General features: G+C 35.4%; 1 protein-coding gene across 1 annotated transcript in view; it reads left to right on the top strand.

The window, feature by feature from the left end:
* The window catches only part of SPATA5 (spermatogenesis associated 5), a 378,688-nt gene that overhangs the window by 71,443 nt on the left and 288,575 nt on the right, over positions 1 to 18,670 (top strand). Inside the window, exon 11 of the mRNA XM_043568934.1 lies at positions 4,791 to 5,000. Coding sequence (XP_043424869.1) covers positions 4,791 to 5,000 — 210 coding nt within the window. The remainder of the gene's footprint in view (positions 1 to 4,790; positions 5,001 to 18,670) is intronic.

Genomic DNA, 18,670 nt, shown 5'->3' with positions numbered 1-18,670 from the left:
TGGTTTAATAAAGCTTTAATCTTTTTTTCCTCTCTGTGTAGCCCCACTGCTACTACCTTAGTGCAGATAATCACCATCTTTTATCTGAATTACTGTAGAAGCCTCTCCTCTACCCTCCCACCTCCAAGTGCACACATGCACTTGTAACCGCAGTTGTCCTCCAGAAATCTGATCATGTCATTTTCCTGATTAACTTGTTCTCCATATCTCTCAGGATAAAGTTTAAACTTCTTGATGCCTTGTAAGTCTTCAAGGTCTGATAGTTTCCTATGTTGCTGACCTTTGTTTCTACTCCTTTCCTGGATCTCTAAATTCTGGCCATACTGAATTACTTTTAGTTCCTGCGATGTATGGTGCTTTTTTTTGGTCTCTCTCCTCCCATGGCATCTACTACTATTTTCAGCTGGTTCAGCTGCCTACCTCCAGTGTGTTCATCAGATCCCACCTCATATAGCACTTCTAAAAGTTTTTTTTTTTTTTTTTTGGGTGGGGGCATTCATTTAAGGTCTGTGACTATAGCATGTAACATGCTGTATAGTAATTGCCTAATTATGGAAATATGCCCCTTGAAAAGTATTCCATCAGGTCAAAGACTCTGTATGGACAGGAACTATTTTGTCCCCAGCAACGAGCATATTGTGACATAGGCATTTGGTCAGTATTTGTTAGATTAATTGATATTTCTGTAGATGACCTTGCCTCATGTTTTCCTGAGAGGCTACAGACCTTCTGATGTAACTCCCTCAACTTCCTGTTTTCCCACCAGTCTTAACTTTTTATCTTTATCCTTTTACCCTCTTTTCCTACCACTGCTTGGCAAGATAAATGCTTAACTAAAATACAAAGTAAGAAATATAAATGCAGTAGGGGTAGAGGCATATTATCTTTCAGAAAGTTTACTGGTGAAAAAGAAGGTGATAGAACATTAGGTAGAAACAATATCCAAGTTGTTTTGAAGGATAGGAAGAAACGAAATATTTGGAGGCTGAAGAAAGAATATAGTGAAGAATACAGTCAAGGCAGGATTAGAGAAAGGACAGCTGATGATGCCAGAGCTCTATCTCAGGAGGGAGGTAAGGGACAGGATTGTTTAACTTTTCTTCTGCTTCTTACAGCCTCAGGGCAATGGACCTGTTTTGGACTCTTCCATGCCAAGGAACACTCAGTTTTCCAGTAAAAGCACCTAAATTTCTCTTGAGGAAAAGCCCTCTCCAACTCCTGGTCCAGCTGGCACTGTTTGCTAGTATCCTTGTTCCTTAACTAAAGAGATCATCTTTTACCGCATGGATTTCTTTGTGTTTATATTGGTTATTTCCATGCGTGGTTCATGGAAGTACTTAATATCTGATATTAAGTTTTTAAAAAACTCTTTTCAAGACTCTTTAAAAGACTGATTAAAAACTAAACACGCAAATGTACTGAAAACCAAATTTTATCATGCTGAAGGTTATCAGGTTGCATTGCCAGGTTATTTAGTTTAATACAAATTTGAGAAAAATGTCCTCCCTAGACATTTACAGGCATTTTTTTTAATGTCGTTGGTTAGGAAAGATAAAGTTCTGCATTAACCTTTAAGAAAATTTTTAATCTGTATATTTGTACTTACTTAAATTAGCTTAAGTTATTCTGTTATAATGCTACATTTTTCTAAGTATAAACTCAAACATGCCCTAAGACAAGTAAACATCTGCTCCTCATGGAACATGTTCACAGTGAGCTCTTCTCATTGTATAGTTATAATAAATGCATAGTAACAATTTGAATGGGCATCACATAGGATCATAATAATAATACACTGTCATTTTAATTTTGACTAGATTAAGGAGTTGCTTCTCTGACTTTTACATTTCTGGTAGTTATTATAAATATAGCTTTTGTGCATCATATATAACATATATATACTGTCTATGTATGCATGCATGTGCATGCATATGTGTATTTGTGTTGTATGTTATGTATATTCCACTGCTAAAGGGCATAAAAACAAAAACTACTGATCTAAATAAACCACTCAATTTAGTAAACTTGTTGCTAAATCTACTGACCACTGCTTCTTTAATACTTTCTACTTTTTGACCTATTTAGTTTTTGATAGTTGTTGACTACCTTCCTTAAAACTCTCTTCCCATGTTTATTTCTACCCCTCAGGGTGTGATAACTCTGCTGCACTTTTTCCTAGACAGGCCTGGTTTTAACAATAACAGTCACTTTCTGTTGTAAACAGTCTCTTTGACCCCTGATGATAGCTGGATGTTTTTAGGGCTGTAAGCTTATGTGCATTGATCTCAAGTTTAATTTTAATTTTATTAATTGGTGAAATCAGAAAAAAAAATACAAAATAAAACCAAAGGTTGATAATGCTTCAGAGAAACTTATACATGTATCCCTTATGCCACTAAAATGGATAAAGTGGTTGAGATAGCAAACTGATGTTATGCATCAAGAGACCTAAAAATGTTCATGCCTTTTAATCCAGTAATCTTACTTTGTAAGATAAATCCCAAGAAAGAAATTTAGAAAAGAATAATTAAATCTGACCTCAGGATTGTGGTGGATAATATAGCATTCTCCTAGTTCTGTGGGCAAAAATCATTAACAAAAACAAAGTCCCCTTTCTCCCAGATCCATGCAAGTTCATTAAGAAAAAGTAACCTTTTCTGATATTAACAAACAAAACCTTTTCTTTTTTGGATTCTTTTTCTGACTTTTTCTTGTTTCTTTTCCTCTTGCCTCATAAATGTAGGTGATGCCGAGCAATCTGCCTTTCACGCACATCTCCTCATGATTGGCAATTTTAATTGATCTCATGGTTTCTATTGTTTTTATGTACATCTCTCTGAAATCTAAAATTCCAGTCCTAACCTCTTTCCAGAGCTCCATTTGAGATGCTTTCATTCCATCTGCTCCCTTTTTGGCTCTTGAATGGCCTGTCCTGTGTCTCAACTCTTTATAATATCTAGAAATAAAAATCTATCATATATTTTCCCTCCTAAAAATTATTTTTCATTTGTATTCTGTTAACTCACCTTGAAATCTTTAGCATTAAATTATCCCTCTTTTTTACTCTACCTTCAACATCATCAGCTGTGGAACTTCAGTATCACTCTGGTGTGTCTTTATCCTCTGCATGTGGCTATCCTAGTTTAAAATTGTTTTTTTGTTGTTGTTAAGAATGTTTAGGATAGGTCCTTAATTGATCTCCCTGCATTCTCTCTTCTCTCTACATGAATCTTGTCAGAGAAGTCTTCCTGAAGCACAGATTAGACCATAGCACTTTTCAGGTTAAAATCTTCGAAGACTTCTTGTTATGAGGAAAGAGGTTCTTGAACTCCATCATCTAGTCTTCAGTGTCCCCCCTATATAGTTTCAACTAACTTTCCATTTTTTATTTTTCTCTCTCAAGTCATTTTTCTCTTATTCCTTCTTATTGTCATCTGAGCCTTTCATAATTTTTGGCTTCTACCTGACCATTTCCCTGTTTTCATATTTCCAGATTTCATCTGTGCTTTAGACGTTGGCTTTCAGATGTGCCTTCCAGCTGGAAGTAATCTTTTTTTTCCTGGGAACTCCCAAAAGCTTTTTCTCTTTGTTACTGTGCTTAGCATCCCTTCCATTGTACCATGATTATTTATGTACACATTACTAGTAGTTTTTAAGTTCTTTAAAGTTTGTATTCATGTCTTATTCTTCTATTTCCTGTGTATATTATCTGATATGTGGTTCTTAATGGGTATTTATTAAGTAAATAATATGTAAAGAATTGTCTTATTTTGGGAAGGGTGTTTCTTTGTTGAGAAAAAGGAACAAAACTTTGAAGATACTTCATTCATGAATCAAAGACAGAAAAAAAACCTTATGCTCCTAAAGGACCTTCAGAAATATTTTTGGAAGTAATAAATAAAGCAAATAAATTTGCTAAAAAGATATATAGATGAGACCTTGGGTCACTAATTCAAACCATTTTCAGTCAGATGAAACCTAATTTTTTTTTTTTAATAGGAGTTTCCAGAAGCTAGCAGAGTTTTTGGTTTTGTTTGTTTATTTGTTTGTTTTTGCTTTTTTTTTTTTTAAGTTTATTCAGAGAGAAACAGAGAGTGTAAGCAGGGGAGGGGCAAAGAGAGAGGGGGACAGAGGATCCAAAGCGGGCTCTGTGTTGACAGCAGAGAGCCTGATGCAGGGCTTGAACTCACAAACCTGAGTGACCTGATCATGACCTGAGCTGAAACTAAGAGTCAGACGCTTAATAGACTGAGCCACCCAGGTGCCCCAAACCTAATTTTTAAAGTCATTTAAATAGAAGATAGATTTAACAGTATGTTCAGTCATTTAAATAATTATGTATACAAGCAGAAACATTTTTTCTTTAGTACTTTTATAATATGCAGCTCATTTTATGTACTCTGATTTACTTCTTGATAGAATTTTTTTTTTTTCAGCGTTTTTATTTTATTTTTGGGACAGAGAGAGACAGAGCATGAACGGGGGAGGGGCAGAGAGAGAGGGAGACACAGAATCGGAAACAGGCTCCAGGCTCTGAGCCATCAGCCCAGAGCCTGACGCGGGGCTCGAACTCACGGACCGCGAGATCGTGACCTGGCTGAAGTCGGACACTTAACCGACTGCGCCACCCAGGCGCCCCTTGATAGAATTTTTAAAGGATCTTCTTTCTAGATTCTTAAATGATTATATTCCTCTTCTTGCACTTTTTATTGCTTTACTTATTTATTTATTTATTTATTTGGTCCTTTGTCTTCACAGAACTTACATTTAGAAAATGCTCTGTTTTGCAGGTATCCTGGTCAGATATAGGAGGACTGGAAAATATCAAACTAAAATTGAAACAGGCTGTGGAATGGCCTTTGAAACATCCAGAGTCTTTCATTCGAATGGGTATTCAACCACCTAAAGGAGTTCTTCTGTATGGGCCACCTGGATGCTCTAAAACAATGATTGCAAAGGCTTTAGCCAATGAGAGTGGCCTGAATTTCCTAGCTATAAAGGTAACGTGTTAAATTTTTAGATTGCTACTTTCTTTTCCAGCCCCACTAACACCAATCCTCTGATTCTTGTCCTTAGAAAAATATGAAAAGACATCTTAAGGAGTTGATTGTTTTGTTTTGTTTTGTTTTTGAAGTTGATGGTAATATAATACAAGGAGATGAGCTCTAACTAAATTAGTGCATGTAATCAGCAAAACATGGTGGACAATAGAAGACAACTTTAGTTTTGTTATTATCAGTATCTCTTATATCTATGTGTAATAGAAACCAGTCTTAAGTTCTACATTTTTTAATTGCATTAATCTCTTTTGCTTAACCAGGACTTAATTATAAATATAGTATTTGTATATGTAGAATTTTCAAAGAATTCAGATACTTTAAATGGTAAAACTAAACTCCTTAAAAATGCTTTTCCAGTCTGGGAATAATTGTACAATGTTTATTTTCTGAAATACACACATACATTATCTGTTCATTGCTCTACCCTATTACTTGGGATAGATAATCTTACTTGACATGTAGTTTTACATTTACTTTAGGGCTGGATATAATTTTGTTATTAACTTTTATATAATATCATATATCCAGTTAGGAAATATACATACATAAAACCTAAAATTCTTTAGTAGAATGGACTTTATCACAAAAGTATGTACTTCAGTCTGTTAAATATCAAATTCATTTCGTAAGAAGCACCTGATAAAAGGCTACATTTTGATAGTACCAGGGATTTTTTTTCATAACAAAATATGTTTCCTATCTTAGAACATTAAACTCCTTGGCAGTTTCAGAGCATAAAATTTATTTCAGAATAGAGTCAGTTTTTTACTTAAAATTTTTTTGGAAATGTTTAGATATATTTAGGTTCTTTGCTTTTTAAGAATCAGTGTGTGTACAATCACTACTATTTGCATAGTTTTGATTGTCTTTTTGTAGAAGATATTGGATACTGAAGATACGGGGAGGGAACAATTTTCACTCTCATCACTGATACTGAATCAAAACTACAGTTTTAAAGTTTGCAGGTTTAAATGTTGGAATAATGAGTGATTTTGAAATTTCAGAGACCTCTTGATTTCTCTTTGGTCCCGGTCCTCTTATCTCATGGTAATGAACATGGCCATTTTACTGGCATTTCCTACTTGTTTTACTGTCATCTCCATTTTTCTGTGCCTACCTTGTTGTGTATTTCACAACTGTATATTCGTAATCTTTGAATTTTTTATGTCTACTAGATATCTGAAACTTATTTGATGAGGCCTTCACTCACAGTTATTTACACTTGAATCTCAAAAAGGAGCACATGTATTTTCCTACAAACTAATATCTCATGTGATCTAACATAACTTTTCCAGATGTTACCATCTGGCCTATCGTAGAATTACTTCGAAATACATTTATTACTGTTTTTAAGTATGAAAACTTTCATGACTTTAGACAGTTTTACTTTTACCTTTTTTTCATTGTGAGAAAATGATAAAAAGATTCTTTGAAAGGTTTGTCTTGGACACTGTTCATGTAAAATAACCAGGAATATGTTAACTTATTTGAGTTTTTTCATTAAACTCATGTTCATTTTTCTTTCAGGTCACACACACAAATGATAAGTGATGTTAAGAAATTTTCTTATTCAACTGAGTTCATACTTGCTTAGATATAATTATATATCCTACTTACTAATTTTTATTTAACTTTTTTTGTGTGTGTGAGAAAGTGTGTGCATGAGTGGGGGAGGGGCAGAGGGAGAGGGAGAGAGAAAATTTTAAGGAGGCTCTATGCCCAGCACAGAGATCATGACCTGAGCCAAAATCAAGAGTCAGACACTCAACTGAGCCACCTAAGCGCCCCTACCATGGATTTTTATTCAATATACAATTTAGTATAATTTGGCAGTATTATTCAGTTTTTGAATCTGGGTGGAGAATATATTTAATGAACAATGAATGTTCATTTTACTATTTTTTAAGTTTTCCTACATGTTTATTAAAAATTTCCAAAAGAAAAAATTGGGCACATGAAAAAATTATTTGTTTTTCTTGGCATTTTCATTGGTCTTTTCATCTTGGTCTGATTATTGCTTATGAGAAGAGTTTAAAGTACCTATATCATATAGCTTATGTATGCAGAAATGAAGTCAAAGAAGTTGGGAATTTATATTCTATTCTTTCTAGTTTCACTTTTCTATGAAGAAAGTTGGCTTTTGGTCACAACATGTATATTTTTTTTCCAAGGGATCTAAGTGTCAAATTAAATTTGAGCTTTTGGAATAACAAGTCTTACACATTTTGAAAGTGATCAGAAAAATGTAGATAGACAATGAAATTTTCTAGCCAATTGGAAAATACGGGTATCTTACATATATTGAGGGAGAAACTCCCTAACATTTTTTTTGTAATTGTAATTACCTTTAATTCCCAAAATAAAGATTTTAAAGACTTTAAACATTTCTTTCTCTGAGTTTATGAAAGAACCCTTTAGCTTCCCCTGTGTATCTTTTCTAAACAGTGATTGAAGATGTAAACTCTACTCATAGTTGAGACTTCACCTTGGCTGGTGTGAACTCTTAATATCCTTTGGCATCTGTATGTGTTCTTGTGTAGACTGTAGCACTTGACATGTGCTTAAGTTTAGTTTGTCATCTGGGTCAATTATATCAAAATATTTTCCAGTTGAAATTTCCTCTCTGCTTCTCTTTTGGTTTTGTCTGGAGTGCTGTAATAGATTAATTGCCCTTGTGAAGTTGGGCTGCTTTAGTTTATGAAGAACTGTTACTGATCCTGGAAGAAAGGTGGTTAGGCCTCTGACAGGGATTTTCAGCAAGTCCTTTATTAGCTGTTATTGGTGAGTATAAGAATATAATGAGCTTAGTGTAGGCTTGACTTTTTTGGGGAAATTTTCTTCTGATACTTGTCTCAGGGAGGAATTGTACAAAATACATCTCATTTTCAGGACACTCTGTATTTTATTTAAAGCATGCACAATTCAAAGTACTTAACTATTTTTTATGTAACTTTATCCCCTACTATTCTATTATCAAAGGTACAAAATAATCAGTTTGGTAAGTTCCAAGTTTATCTTTCAGCTTTTACTTTTAAATTATGTGGGCTGGTTTAGAAATCATAGAATTTCTCTTTTGCAGATACTGTGTGGAAGACTGCATAGATACACCTCTTTTATATACTGAATGCTTTAAGATTAGTTTCCAGGATTACAAATAAGTATAATAATGTTTAAGAAAGTGAAATGCCTTTTCCAAGGTCAGAGTTGTAGTGATGGTACTGAAATTTGATCAGAGGACTTTCTGACTGCAGAGTCTAAGCTCTGACCCACTATATTATACAACCTTCCGTTTTACTTTTTTTTTTTTTTTAATTTAGTGTCTAGTGCTTTTTTCATTAATTACATCATGTTACTGGCAAAGGTAGTTCAGGCAGTTTCTATAGGGTAGGTTCATAGAAGTGTAAAGATGTTTCTGGGACATAGTTCAAAAAAATTTGTTTCTGCAGGACAAAGAAAACTGAGAAAAATAACATGGCTTTAGAGTAGAAGTTAGTTAAATTAATAAGAAAGAGTAATCACTGCCAGAGAAACAGGAACCTGATGAATAAAATAGAAGTTGATAGAGCATGTGACTCTTAATTTTAGGATCGTGAGTTTGAGCCCCACATTAGGCATGGAGCATACTTAGAAAAAGAAAAAATAAAAGAAGTATATGGAAGGAGACTAGTGGTTGAATAATGTGGAGTTTGAAATTTACATATTACTATATAATTTGTGCTCTTGAAATTGTATTACAATGAAAAGAGCACTAAGCTAGGACTCAGTTTTGTTTGATTCCTAACCCTTGCACTTTTTAGTTCTGTAGCCTTAAATAAGTTCTCTTGGTCTCAGTTTTGTTTTATCTGTATAGGCTCTTTGAGAGGATTAGGATATTAAGAAGTAAGTGAAGAAACTTTGGAGGGCATAACAACTAATTCCTTATGTGTGGACTATAGATACTTATGACTTCTATATTAAAGGGTTCAATATAGAAAAGGGGGTAGGGAAGAGCTACTTGATAGTGGAGACCCCTGACAAATGCTACCTCAGCCAGGTGATTAGTCATGTTGGTAGTGTGACAAGAATGGCACTTTATTTCTGTGGTCTTTCTCCCAAACACTCATAATCTGTGTCTGAGAAAAACAGGCAAAACCAAATTGAAAGATGTTCTATAAAATATCTGATCAGTACTCCTGAAACTGTCAAGGCCATCAAAAGTAAGGAAAGTCTGGGAAACTCACAGCAAAGAGGAGCCCAAGGAGACATGATAGTTAAATATAATGTTATTGTGGTTTTCTGGATGAGATCCTAGAGCAGAAACAGGACATTAGATAAAAACTAAGGAAATCTGAATAAACTATGGACTTTAGTGAACTACTATTGATATATTATTATTAACTGGTTATAACAAATGTACTGTACTATTATATGATATTAATAAGGGAAACTAAGTGTGCAGTGGGGGATTATGGGGTGGTGTATGTAGGAACTCAGTACTATCTTAATTGTTCTGTAAATCCTAAACTTTACCAGAAAAGGTCTATTAATTAAATGAAGAGTTTTATGGTCAGAATCACAGACACATTACAGACATTTAATGAATATAACTGAAGTTAAAAAGACTGGCTTATAGTTCTGTGTACTGCATTATACAGAAAGAGTGGAATATATGGAAGGAGAAAAATCATGGGGGAGGTTGCCAGGTCCTAGGGTAAGGGCTTTGGGGGAGACCTTCTTTCCTATTCGTCATCCCCCTGTTCATAGTGATAATGGAAAGTTCCTGGGAAAATAAAGCCCTGAGAGGAAATTGGCTGGGGAATCTGGGTTTGGGACTTCCCTGAGCTTGCCTATTTCACTGCATTTCTCAGTTGAAGCCTATAAAGGAGTATGTTGGTTCTGGCCCCAGACCCACACCCCAACATTATAAAGAATACTTTCTTTGAGTGTTTGGGTTATTTTTTCTTTCACCTTAGATATAGCTTCTAATTTAGAGTCTCACCAGGAGCCATGTCCAGATTCATGCCTTTTTGGACCCTGACTCTTTATTCTCCTTCTGTAGGTTTATTTGGGCTCATCTAGATTCTGATACCTTTTGAGATTCTATTTAATTTCCTTTAGGTTTTTTTTTTTTTTAACTTTAATAATTCCCTCAGCTTTTCTCCAAGTAGTGTTCTTATATGCCCCATATGCTTAAATTGGCAGTTATTTGCATCATTATTAAATAAAGATATATACTTAATTTTATCACTGTTTGAATGGCTATTAGGGAGTGACTAATAGTAATCAAGTGTTAGGACAAATAGAATAATGTGCTATTGTCAGTATCGCAAAATTATGTAGAAGTTAGATTGGATTTACTTAAATATGGCATTATTTGTACACTAAGCTGACATGTTAAAGTTGAAGCATCATATGTTAAACTGAATCTTAATAAATTTTGGGCTTATATCAGTCAATAAAACCGCTATGTAAAAGAAGATGTCTTGATGCTAAAATATTGTATAACATTTGGCTAAAAGCAAAAAATTACAATAATATGAACTATAATAACAAAACTTTTAGCATTTTGGGGGCACCTGGGTGGCGCAGTCGGTTGGGTGTCCGACTTCAGCCAGGTCACGATCTTGCGGTCCGTGAGTTCAAGCCCCGCGTCTGGCTCTGGGCTGATGGCTCAGAGCCTGTTTCCGATTCTGTGTCTCCCTCTCTCTCTGCCCTTCCCCCGTTCATGCTCTGTCTCTCTCTGTCCCAAAAATAAATAAACGTTGAAAAAAAAAAATTAAAAAAAAAAAAAACTTTTAGCATTTTGAATCTAAGAAGACTTAGATTTAAAAAAGAGAAGAATACTCTCAGACTTCTAAGAAGTTTACTTCATAATAGAAAATTTTATTATTGGGTTGGTTTAATTTTTTATTCATGGATTCCGGCTGAGAGAAATTAGTCATGTTTTCCTCCTTTTAATTCTCTTTTGAATGAAATTTAATTGAAGTTGAAATATTACAATTTTGTGTCTATAATATTTTAAAAATTATTTGTAAATGTTTTACACACATAGTTGTGTAATTCAGATTATTAAGCGGTATAATTCAGATGATTATAATTCTGTGTGTTCTGTGTTCTGTGTTTCTGTACATGTACAGATGTAAACAAAGATGCAGTAGATGGGCTCTGCTGTCTGTCAACTCATAATTTAGTGAAAGAGACATTTGACTAAACATGTGATATAATGAAATGGGTAATATTTAGAATCTTGATGATTAATCATATGTGAGAAATGAGAAAGAAAGAGAGAAGTCAAAGGTGATTAAAATTTTTACTTTAAGTAACTAACAGATGGAAATATCCTAGCTTCAAAAAGTTAGCAATGAGGAAGAGAAGCAGATTAGAGGTGGGAGAGCAGATACCAGACTGGGATTTAGCCATGTGGACTTTGAAATGCCGTTAGAACAATATGGCACATATGTCCAAAAGGCCTTTGTAAATATGGGTTTGTAACTCAAGAGAAAGGTCATTTCCAGAGATGAAAGCATGCAAGGTGAGAGCCAGTGTTTGCAATTCCGTGTTTAGTAAAGGAGATGGAGAATGACTAGAGTGGTCAGCAGTCATATAAAGGGTTTTTGTGGGCATGTATATACATTCACACGTTATAGCCAGCTGAATTGTAGTCAGCATGGTGCCGCTGTGTAAATTCTGAAATGTGTCATTTTTGTTTCCTGAATGAATAAATTGTGGGGAAGGTTTGTGTTATATTTTTTTGAGAGGAACAGCTTGAATTCTGTTCCCTTGTCTGCTAGCCCCTCTCCCTTTTTAGGGTTTTTACTTGCCCAAGGCATTTCTTGCCTAGTACTTGGTGCCTGTTTTCAAACCCTTTGAAGTGCTTTCCCGAAATGGCCTTCTGTATGTGCTGATGCTGTACTTTTTATTAATTTTCAAGATCCTTTACTCTTATTACATATATGTAATTCTATCTCATGTGAGTTTGGGTTTTTATGAGCATATTCCATAACATTTAACCATAGTTAACACTTAGGTTAACTTGCCTTCCCTAGACATTTTAGAACTTATAAAAGCTTGGTTTGAATTGTAATAGCCAAAAGCAACAGGCAAGTGTCAGACACATTTAAAAAGCCCTTGGGAAGACTGTAAAAAACCCAGTACTGATTAAAGGGGCAAAATTGCAAGAGCATGAAGTATAAATATTATATTCGAGTTTGTGACTTGATATGGTATAAAATCGTGAAACAGTAAAAGATAAGTCAGATTTAGTTTTCACTGGATTAATAGCATAGCTGGACAAATATCTTTATATGTATTTATGTTATATTTTTTAGTAAACTTGAGCACTTGAAATCTTAATCATGGAAACATGAAAAATAACACTACTCCAAAATAAGACTATTTATGGTACTTTTTTATTTTTGGTAGTTTTTCTTGATCACCCTTGTGAGTGAAGCAAATTGTCTAGGCAGGTGAAATGTGGCAGCACTAACAAAGCACAGTTATTTGGTAAGTAAAATTGAAAAAGAAATTACCGTATCTAGTCCTGTCAACCCCATCTATTCTATGCATTTATGTATTATGTATTTTAAAGAGTTACAAAAAAACTTATGAGCAAAAGTGGGACTCATAGACCATGCTATACATCTCTAACCCTTATATGTTGATGTAAATGTTCTCTTGTTTATAATGGATATCAATAAAATTCTTATTTTCAAATAACCCATGTTAGCAGCTATTTATTGAGAATTAACACTTTGCACTTGCTGCTTGTTCTGCTCTCACAGATACCTTTGAATCTGAATTGCTGGTACCACGTAAAATCTTAAGGGCATGTTTCCTTTTTAAAAAATGTTTTATTTTTATTTAAAAAAAATTTTTTTTTTCAACGTTTATTTATTTTTGGGACAGAGAGAGACAGAGCATGAACGGGGGAGGGGCAGAGAGAGAGGGAGACACAGAATTGGAAACAGGCTCCAGGCTCTGAGCCATTAGCCCAGAGCCCGACGCGGGGCTCGAACTCACGGACCGCGAGATCGTGACCTGGCTGAAGTCGGACGCTTAGCCGACTGCGCCACCCAGGCGCCCCTAAAAAATGTTTTATGTTTAAAAGGGCTTGGAGGGGCACCTGGGTGGCTCAGTCGGTTGAGCATCTGACTTCAGCTCAGGTCATGATTTCACGGTTCCTGGTTAGTGTGTGTGTGTATGTGTGTGTGTGTTGTTGTTGTTGTTGTTGTTGTTGTTGTTTTTAATGACTTAAAATTATTTGCTTCCCGGTTCCTGGTCTCAGAGTCAGGTCTGGGCCTCAGGGATGTAAATCTTGATGCTGTCCGCACTCTCTGTGGCTGAGTTCTGCCACACGGAAGCTGCCCGCGTGGCTTGCCAGGAGTCTCTTGCGGGCCTCCTGATGCTGCTTGTCCCGACATCAGAGGTCTTGTCGTGGCTCACTGCTGGCTTGGATTTAGCTGGCTTCTTTGGAACTGGAGGGAGTGTTTTCTTCTCTTCCTTCCTCTTCTCGGGCTCTTGAGCTGATAGTTTGGAACCTGGAGCCTGCTTCAGATTCTGTGTCTCCCTCTCTCTCTCTTTGTCTGTCCCCCACTTGTGGTGTCTCTCTCTCTCTCTCTCTCTCAAAAATAAATAAATAAACATTTAAAAAAATAAATAAAAGGGCTTGGAGAAAATAGAGGACATTATAGTTTTTAGAAAGAATGGTCTGGGAACCAAAATCCTGCATTTTTATTATCATTTCTGCCATTTAACTTTTTCTAGGGCTTTTGACATATCCTTCTTTGTGCTTTGTTTTCCTCTGGTTTTCAGTGAAGTAAGTTAGACTAAATAACTCTTAAAGCCCTTTCACTAACAACATTCTGAGTAGTTCTCACAATGCTTATATTCCAATCTGTGGCTTATCCTTTGTTCTAGTTGGTTGCTAAACTTTTAGGGCATTTTCTCTAATTGTCAGGTGTAATTGTTAAGAGACTTGTACACCAGTTCTGCTGTTTATTAAGCTGTGTAACTGTGCAGATTACTTAAACTTTATATATTTTTTTCTGTAGAGTTCTACTAATAAAGAGTATTTACCTCAGAGGACTCCTGTAAGCATTGGGGGATAATACATATCAAGCATTTAGCAAGATTTCATGAAATTAGTTAACAGTAGTTGCTACTTTCTTCTGATTTTAAGATATGGATATATATTTGGCTTCAAATGGAAAAAAATGTATAGCGTCATAGCTTATGATTCCTTAAGTTTTTGGTAAGAACAAAATGTATATGTCTTTGAAATGGAATTTAATCTTTTGCAACTCTTTGTACCAGAATATAGTAATTTTTGGCAGTTTGAGCTTTAAGCTCAAACTTTATAGAATTCTAGACCTATGTGATATATCAGTGCAGCTACTGGGTTGCATTTTACAGGCCAGTTATCTAGGTATGATTCATCAGTGTGTTATTCTGTGCAAAATCATATGTTCTGTAGGGGCCCTCAGAAGTCATTTTTACTACTGCTATGACTTTATAATGCTTGAATTATTCCAACTCATTTTCTTTACAGTACAAATTCTTAGGTTATACTTTCAAATCTGGTTGTTGTTTTTTCCTTTTTTGTTTTGTAGAAAAAAACACACATTGTTTCTTATTCATAGGTTTCCTGTAGCTTACCTCTATGTAGTAGGGTAATGTCCCTTTACTGATTGAGGTCAAATGCCGTATGTTCACATTTTCAACATAATATCAAGTTTGTTTGCCTGTACATCAGATATTTAAAACATTAATCTTTCCATTATCAGTAGCTGGATATTGATATTGTATTCTTAGAGATCATAATCTTATACTTTTCAAACCTGAAGTTCAGGTCATCCTTTTTAGAACCATAATCTGTGGAAAACATTAATCATTTTTTCAGATTCTCTAGCTGCTTTCCTTCAGTTGAACCAGATAATTAGAAAGCAGCATATATGCAGTGTATATATTGCCTGAATTTAAAGATACGTCTTCACTGGATGACTATCTTATTTCATGCCCTTGACTTTTATGGAGAGTTGCTGTAAGAACAATAACAATAATGCAGACATGATAATCATTACATTAAAAACAACAGTGACACCAGCAATTTCCTTTCTGATTCTTATCATGCCACACTTGCCTAATTAGTTACCCTAAATGAAGTAACATTCTGCATAAAAATTTCTCACCCTTTCCTCACTCTATCCCCTCTAAATCCCCTCTCCAAAAAAGACCCATTTTCCTAATTATCTGAAGGATACAGGAGTGCTGATTCATAGGCACGTATGTACCCCAGTGTTTATAGCAGCACTGTCAACAATAGGCAAATAATGGAAAGAGCCCAAGTGTCCAACACCTGATAAATGGATTAAGAAGGTGTGGTATTTATATACAATGGAATACTACTTGGCAATGAAGAAGAATGAAATCTTTGCCATTTGCAGCAATGTGGATAGAACTGGAGGGTATTATGCTAAGTGAAATAAGTCAGTCAGAGAAAGACAGGTCTCAAATCATATGTTTTCATTCATATGTAGAATTTGAGAAATCTAACAGAAGACCATTGGGGAAGGGAAGGAATAATAAGATAAAAACAGAAAGGGAGACAAAGCCTAAGAGACTCTTAAATACAGAGAACAAACTGAGGGTTGATGGCAGTCAGGGATTGGGGGGGATGGGGAAGATGGGAGATGGGCATTGAGGAGGAGACTTGTTGGGATGAGCACCAGTTGTTGTATGTAAGTGATGAATCATGGGAATCTACTTCCAAAGCCAAAACTACACTGTATATACACTGTATGTTTGCTAATTTGACAATAAATTATAAAAATAAAAAAATAAAAATCTGCCCCCCAAAATAAATAAAGTTTGTTTTATTGAGTGGGCCCTGGTTCTTGTTTTATTGTTCACCTTCTCAACTCCTTGTCTACAGTCTCCTTTGGGTAAAAGTATAATTTATCATATTGCAAATGAATAGCACTTGCTTTATTTGTTTGATTTTGTATATTATGAAAGGGCAGACATTGTTTTGCACTGAAGTGCAGGACTAAAAATGATCGTGTGAGGTGAAACCAGGCAAAAATGATCAATGGAGAACATTACAACTGTTAAAAGACCTTTAAAAATTTGGCAAAACATTAAGAACTTTCTTACTCTTGGTTGTAAATGTATAAGGTAGTGCATTTTGGCTGTATAACAACAGCTTCCTTGCTGGTCTCCCTTCTTCCAAAGTGTCTTAGTCTAGCCATTCATTTATACTTAAAAAAAACCTTTTTTTAAAATGTTTATTTTTGAGAGAGAGACAGACAGAGACAGAGTATGAGTGCGGGAGGGTCAGAGAGCGAGGGAGACACAGAATCTGAAGCAGGCTCCAGGCTCTGAGTTGTAAGCACAAAGCCTGATGCGGGTCTCGAACTCACAAGCTGTGAGATCATGACCTGAGCCGAAGTCGGATGCCTAACTGACTGAGCCACCCAGGCGTCCCCCACCTTTTTACAAAAATTTTTTTTTCATTCATTTATACTTTTATAGTCCCACTTTATGAGGACACTGTAGTTCATTTACCCATTTTTTAAATTGAAGTATAGTTGGCATGCAATGGAGCCAACTAATCTTCGACAAAGCAGGAAAGAGTATCTAACAGAAGAAAGATGGTCTCTTTAGCAAATGGTGCTGAGAGAATTGGACAGCAACATGCAGAAGAGTGAAACTGGACCTCTTTCTTACACAATACACAAAAATAAATTCAAAAGGGATGAAAGACCTAATTGTGAGACAGGAAACCATCAGAATCCTACAGGAGAAAACAGCAACCTCTTTGACCTCAGCTGTAGCAACTTCTTACTTGACATGTCTTTGAACGCAAGGGAAATAAAAACTATTGCAACTTCATCAAGGTAAAAGCTTCTGCACAGCAAAGGAAACAATCAACAAAACTAAAAGGGAACCTATGGAATGGGTGAAGATATTTGCAAATGGCATGCGATAAAGAGGTAGTATCCAAAATCTATAAAGAATTTACCAAACACAACACCCAAAAAACAAATAATCCAGTGAAGAAATGGGCAGAAGACATAAATAGACACTTTTCCAAAGAAGACATCCAGATGGCAAACAGACACAGGAAAAGATGCTCAACATCGCTCATCATCAGGGAAATACAAATCAAAAACAAGATACCATCTCACACTGGTCAGAGTGGCCAAAATGAACAAATCAGGAGACTATAGATGCTGGAGAGGATGTGGAGAAATGGGAACCCTCTTGCACTGTTGTTGGGAATGCAAATTGGTGCAGCCACTCTGGAAAACAGTATGGAGGTTCCTCAAAAAATTTTAAAAATAGACCTATCCTATGACCCAGCAGTAGCACTGCTAGGAATTTACCCAAGGGATACAGGAGTACTGATGCATAGGGGCACTTGTACCCCAATGTTTGTAGCAGCACTCTCAACAATAGCCAAATTATGGAAAGAGCCTAAATGTCCATCAACTGATGAATGGATAAAGAAATTGTGGTTTATATACACAATGGAGTACTACGTGGCAATAAGAGACTCTTAAATACAGAGAACAAACAGGGTTGATGGGGGTGGGGAAAATAGGTGATGGGAATTGAGGAGAGCACCTGTTGGGATGAGCACTGCATGTTGTATGTAAGTGATGAATCACTGGAATCTACTACTGAAGCTAAGACTATATGTTAGCTAATGTGAGGATAATAATAAGAAAAATTGGCATGCAATGTTATACTAATTTCAAGTAAGTATACAGCATATTGTTTCAACAATTCTATACATTACTCATTGCTCATCGTAAGTGTAGTTACCATCTGTCATACATTATTATAATATCGACTATTCCCTATGCTGTGCTTTTTATCTCCATGACTTATTTATTTTATAACTGGCAGTTTATACTTCTTTATCTGTTTCACCCATTCTTATATTAATGAATTTCAGGTTTAGAGGTTTTTTTTGGCTGCAAAAAGTGCTTCTGTAATATTCTTGTATATGTCTCCTTGGGTATATGTACAAGGGTTTCTCTGGTGTATATATACATAGAGGTTATTGTTATTGAGCATGAACATCTTAAACGTTACTAGGTATTTTGAAATTGCCTTCTTTTAAGTATCAATTTTTTCCCTTAATTTTTTTGAAAAAATTTTTTTAATGTTTATTCATTTTTGAGAGAGAGAGAGAGAGAGAGATACAGAGTGCAAGTGGGTGAGGGACAGAGAGAGAGAGAGAGAGAGAGAGAGAGAGGGAGGGAGGGAGACACAGAATCCAAAACAGGCCCGGGGCTCTGAGCTGTCAGCACAGAGCCCAACGTGGGGCCCAAACTCACAGACCACAAAATCATGACCTGAACCAAAGTCAGTTGCTCAACCAATTGAGCCACCCTTCCCTTAATGTTTTGATCAGTTTTCCTAAAATTTTGGAGTCTTAAGTTTTTTACTCACCAATCATGTCATTGATATTTTTGATGACTTTGAATCTTGTTGACAGAAATGAACTATTTCAAATTGTGTGAGATTAATCTAGGTAAGAGGTCAGCAAATTACACAGCCTTTGGGCAAATCCAGCCTGCAGCTTGTTTTATTTTTATTTTTTTTATTTTTATTTTTTATTTTTT

Source organism: Prionailurus bengalensis, chromosome B1, assembly GCF_016509475.1.
Source record: "Prionailurus bengalensis isolate Pbe53 chromosome B1, Fcat_Pben_1.1_paternal_pri, whole genome shotgun sequence".
NCBI lineage: Eukaryota > Metazoa > Chordata > Mammalia > Carnivora > Felidae > Prionailurus > Prionailurus bengalensis.
This window is presented reverse-complemented; position numbering and strand designations above follow the sequence as displayed.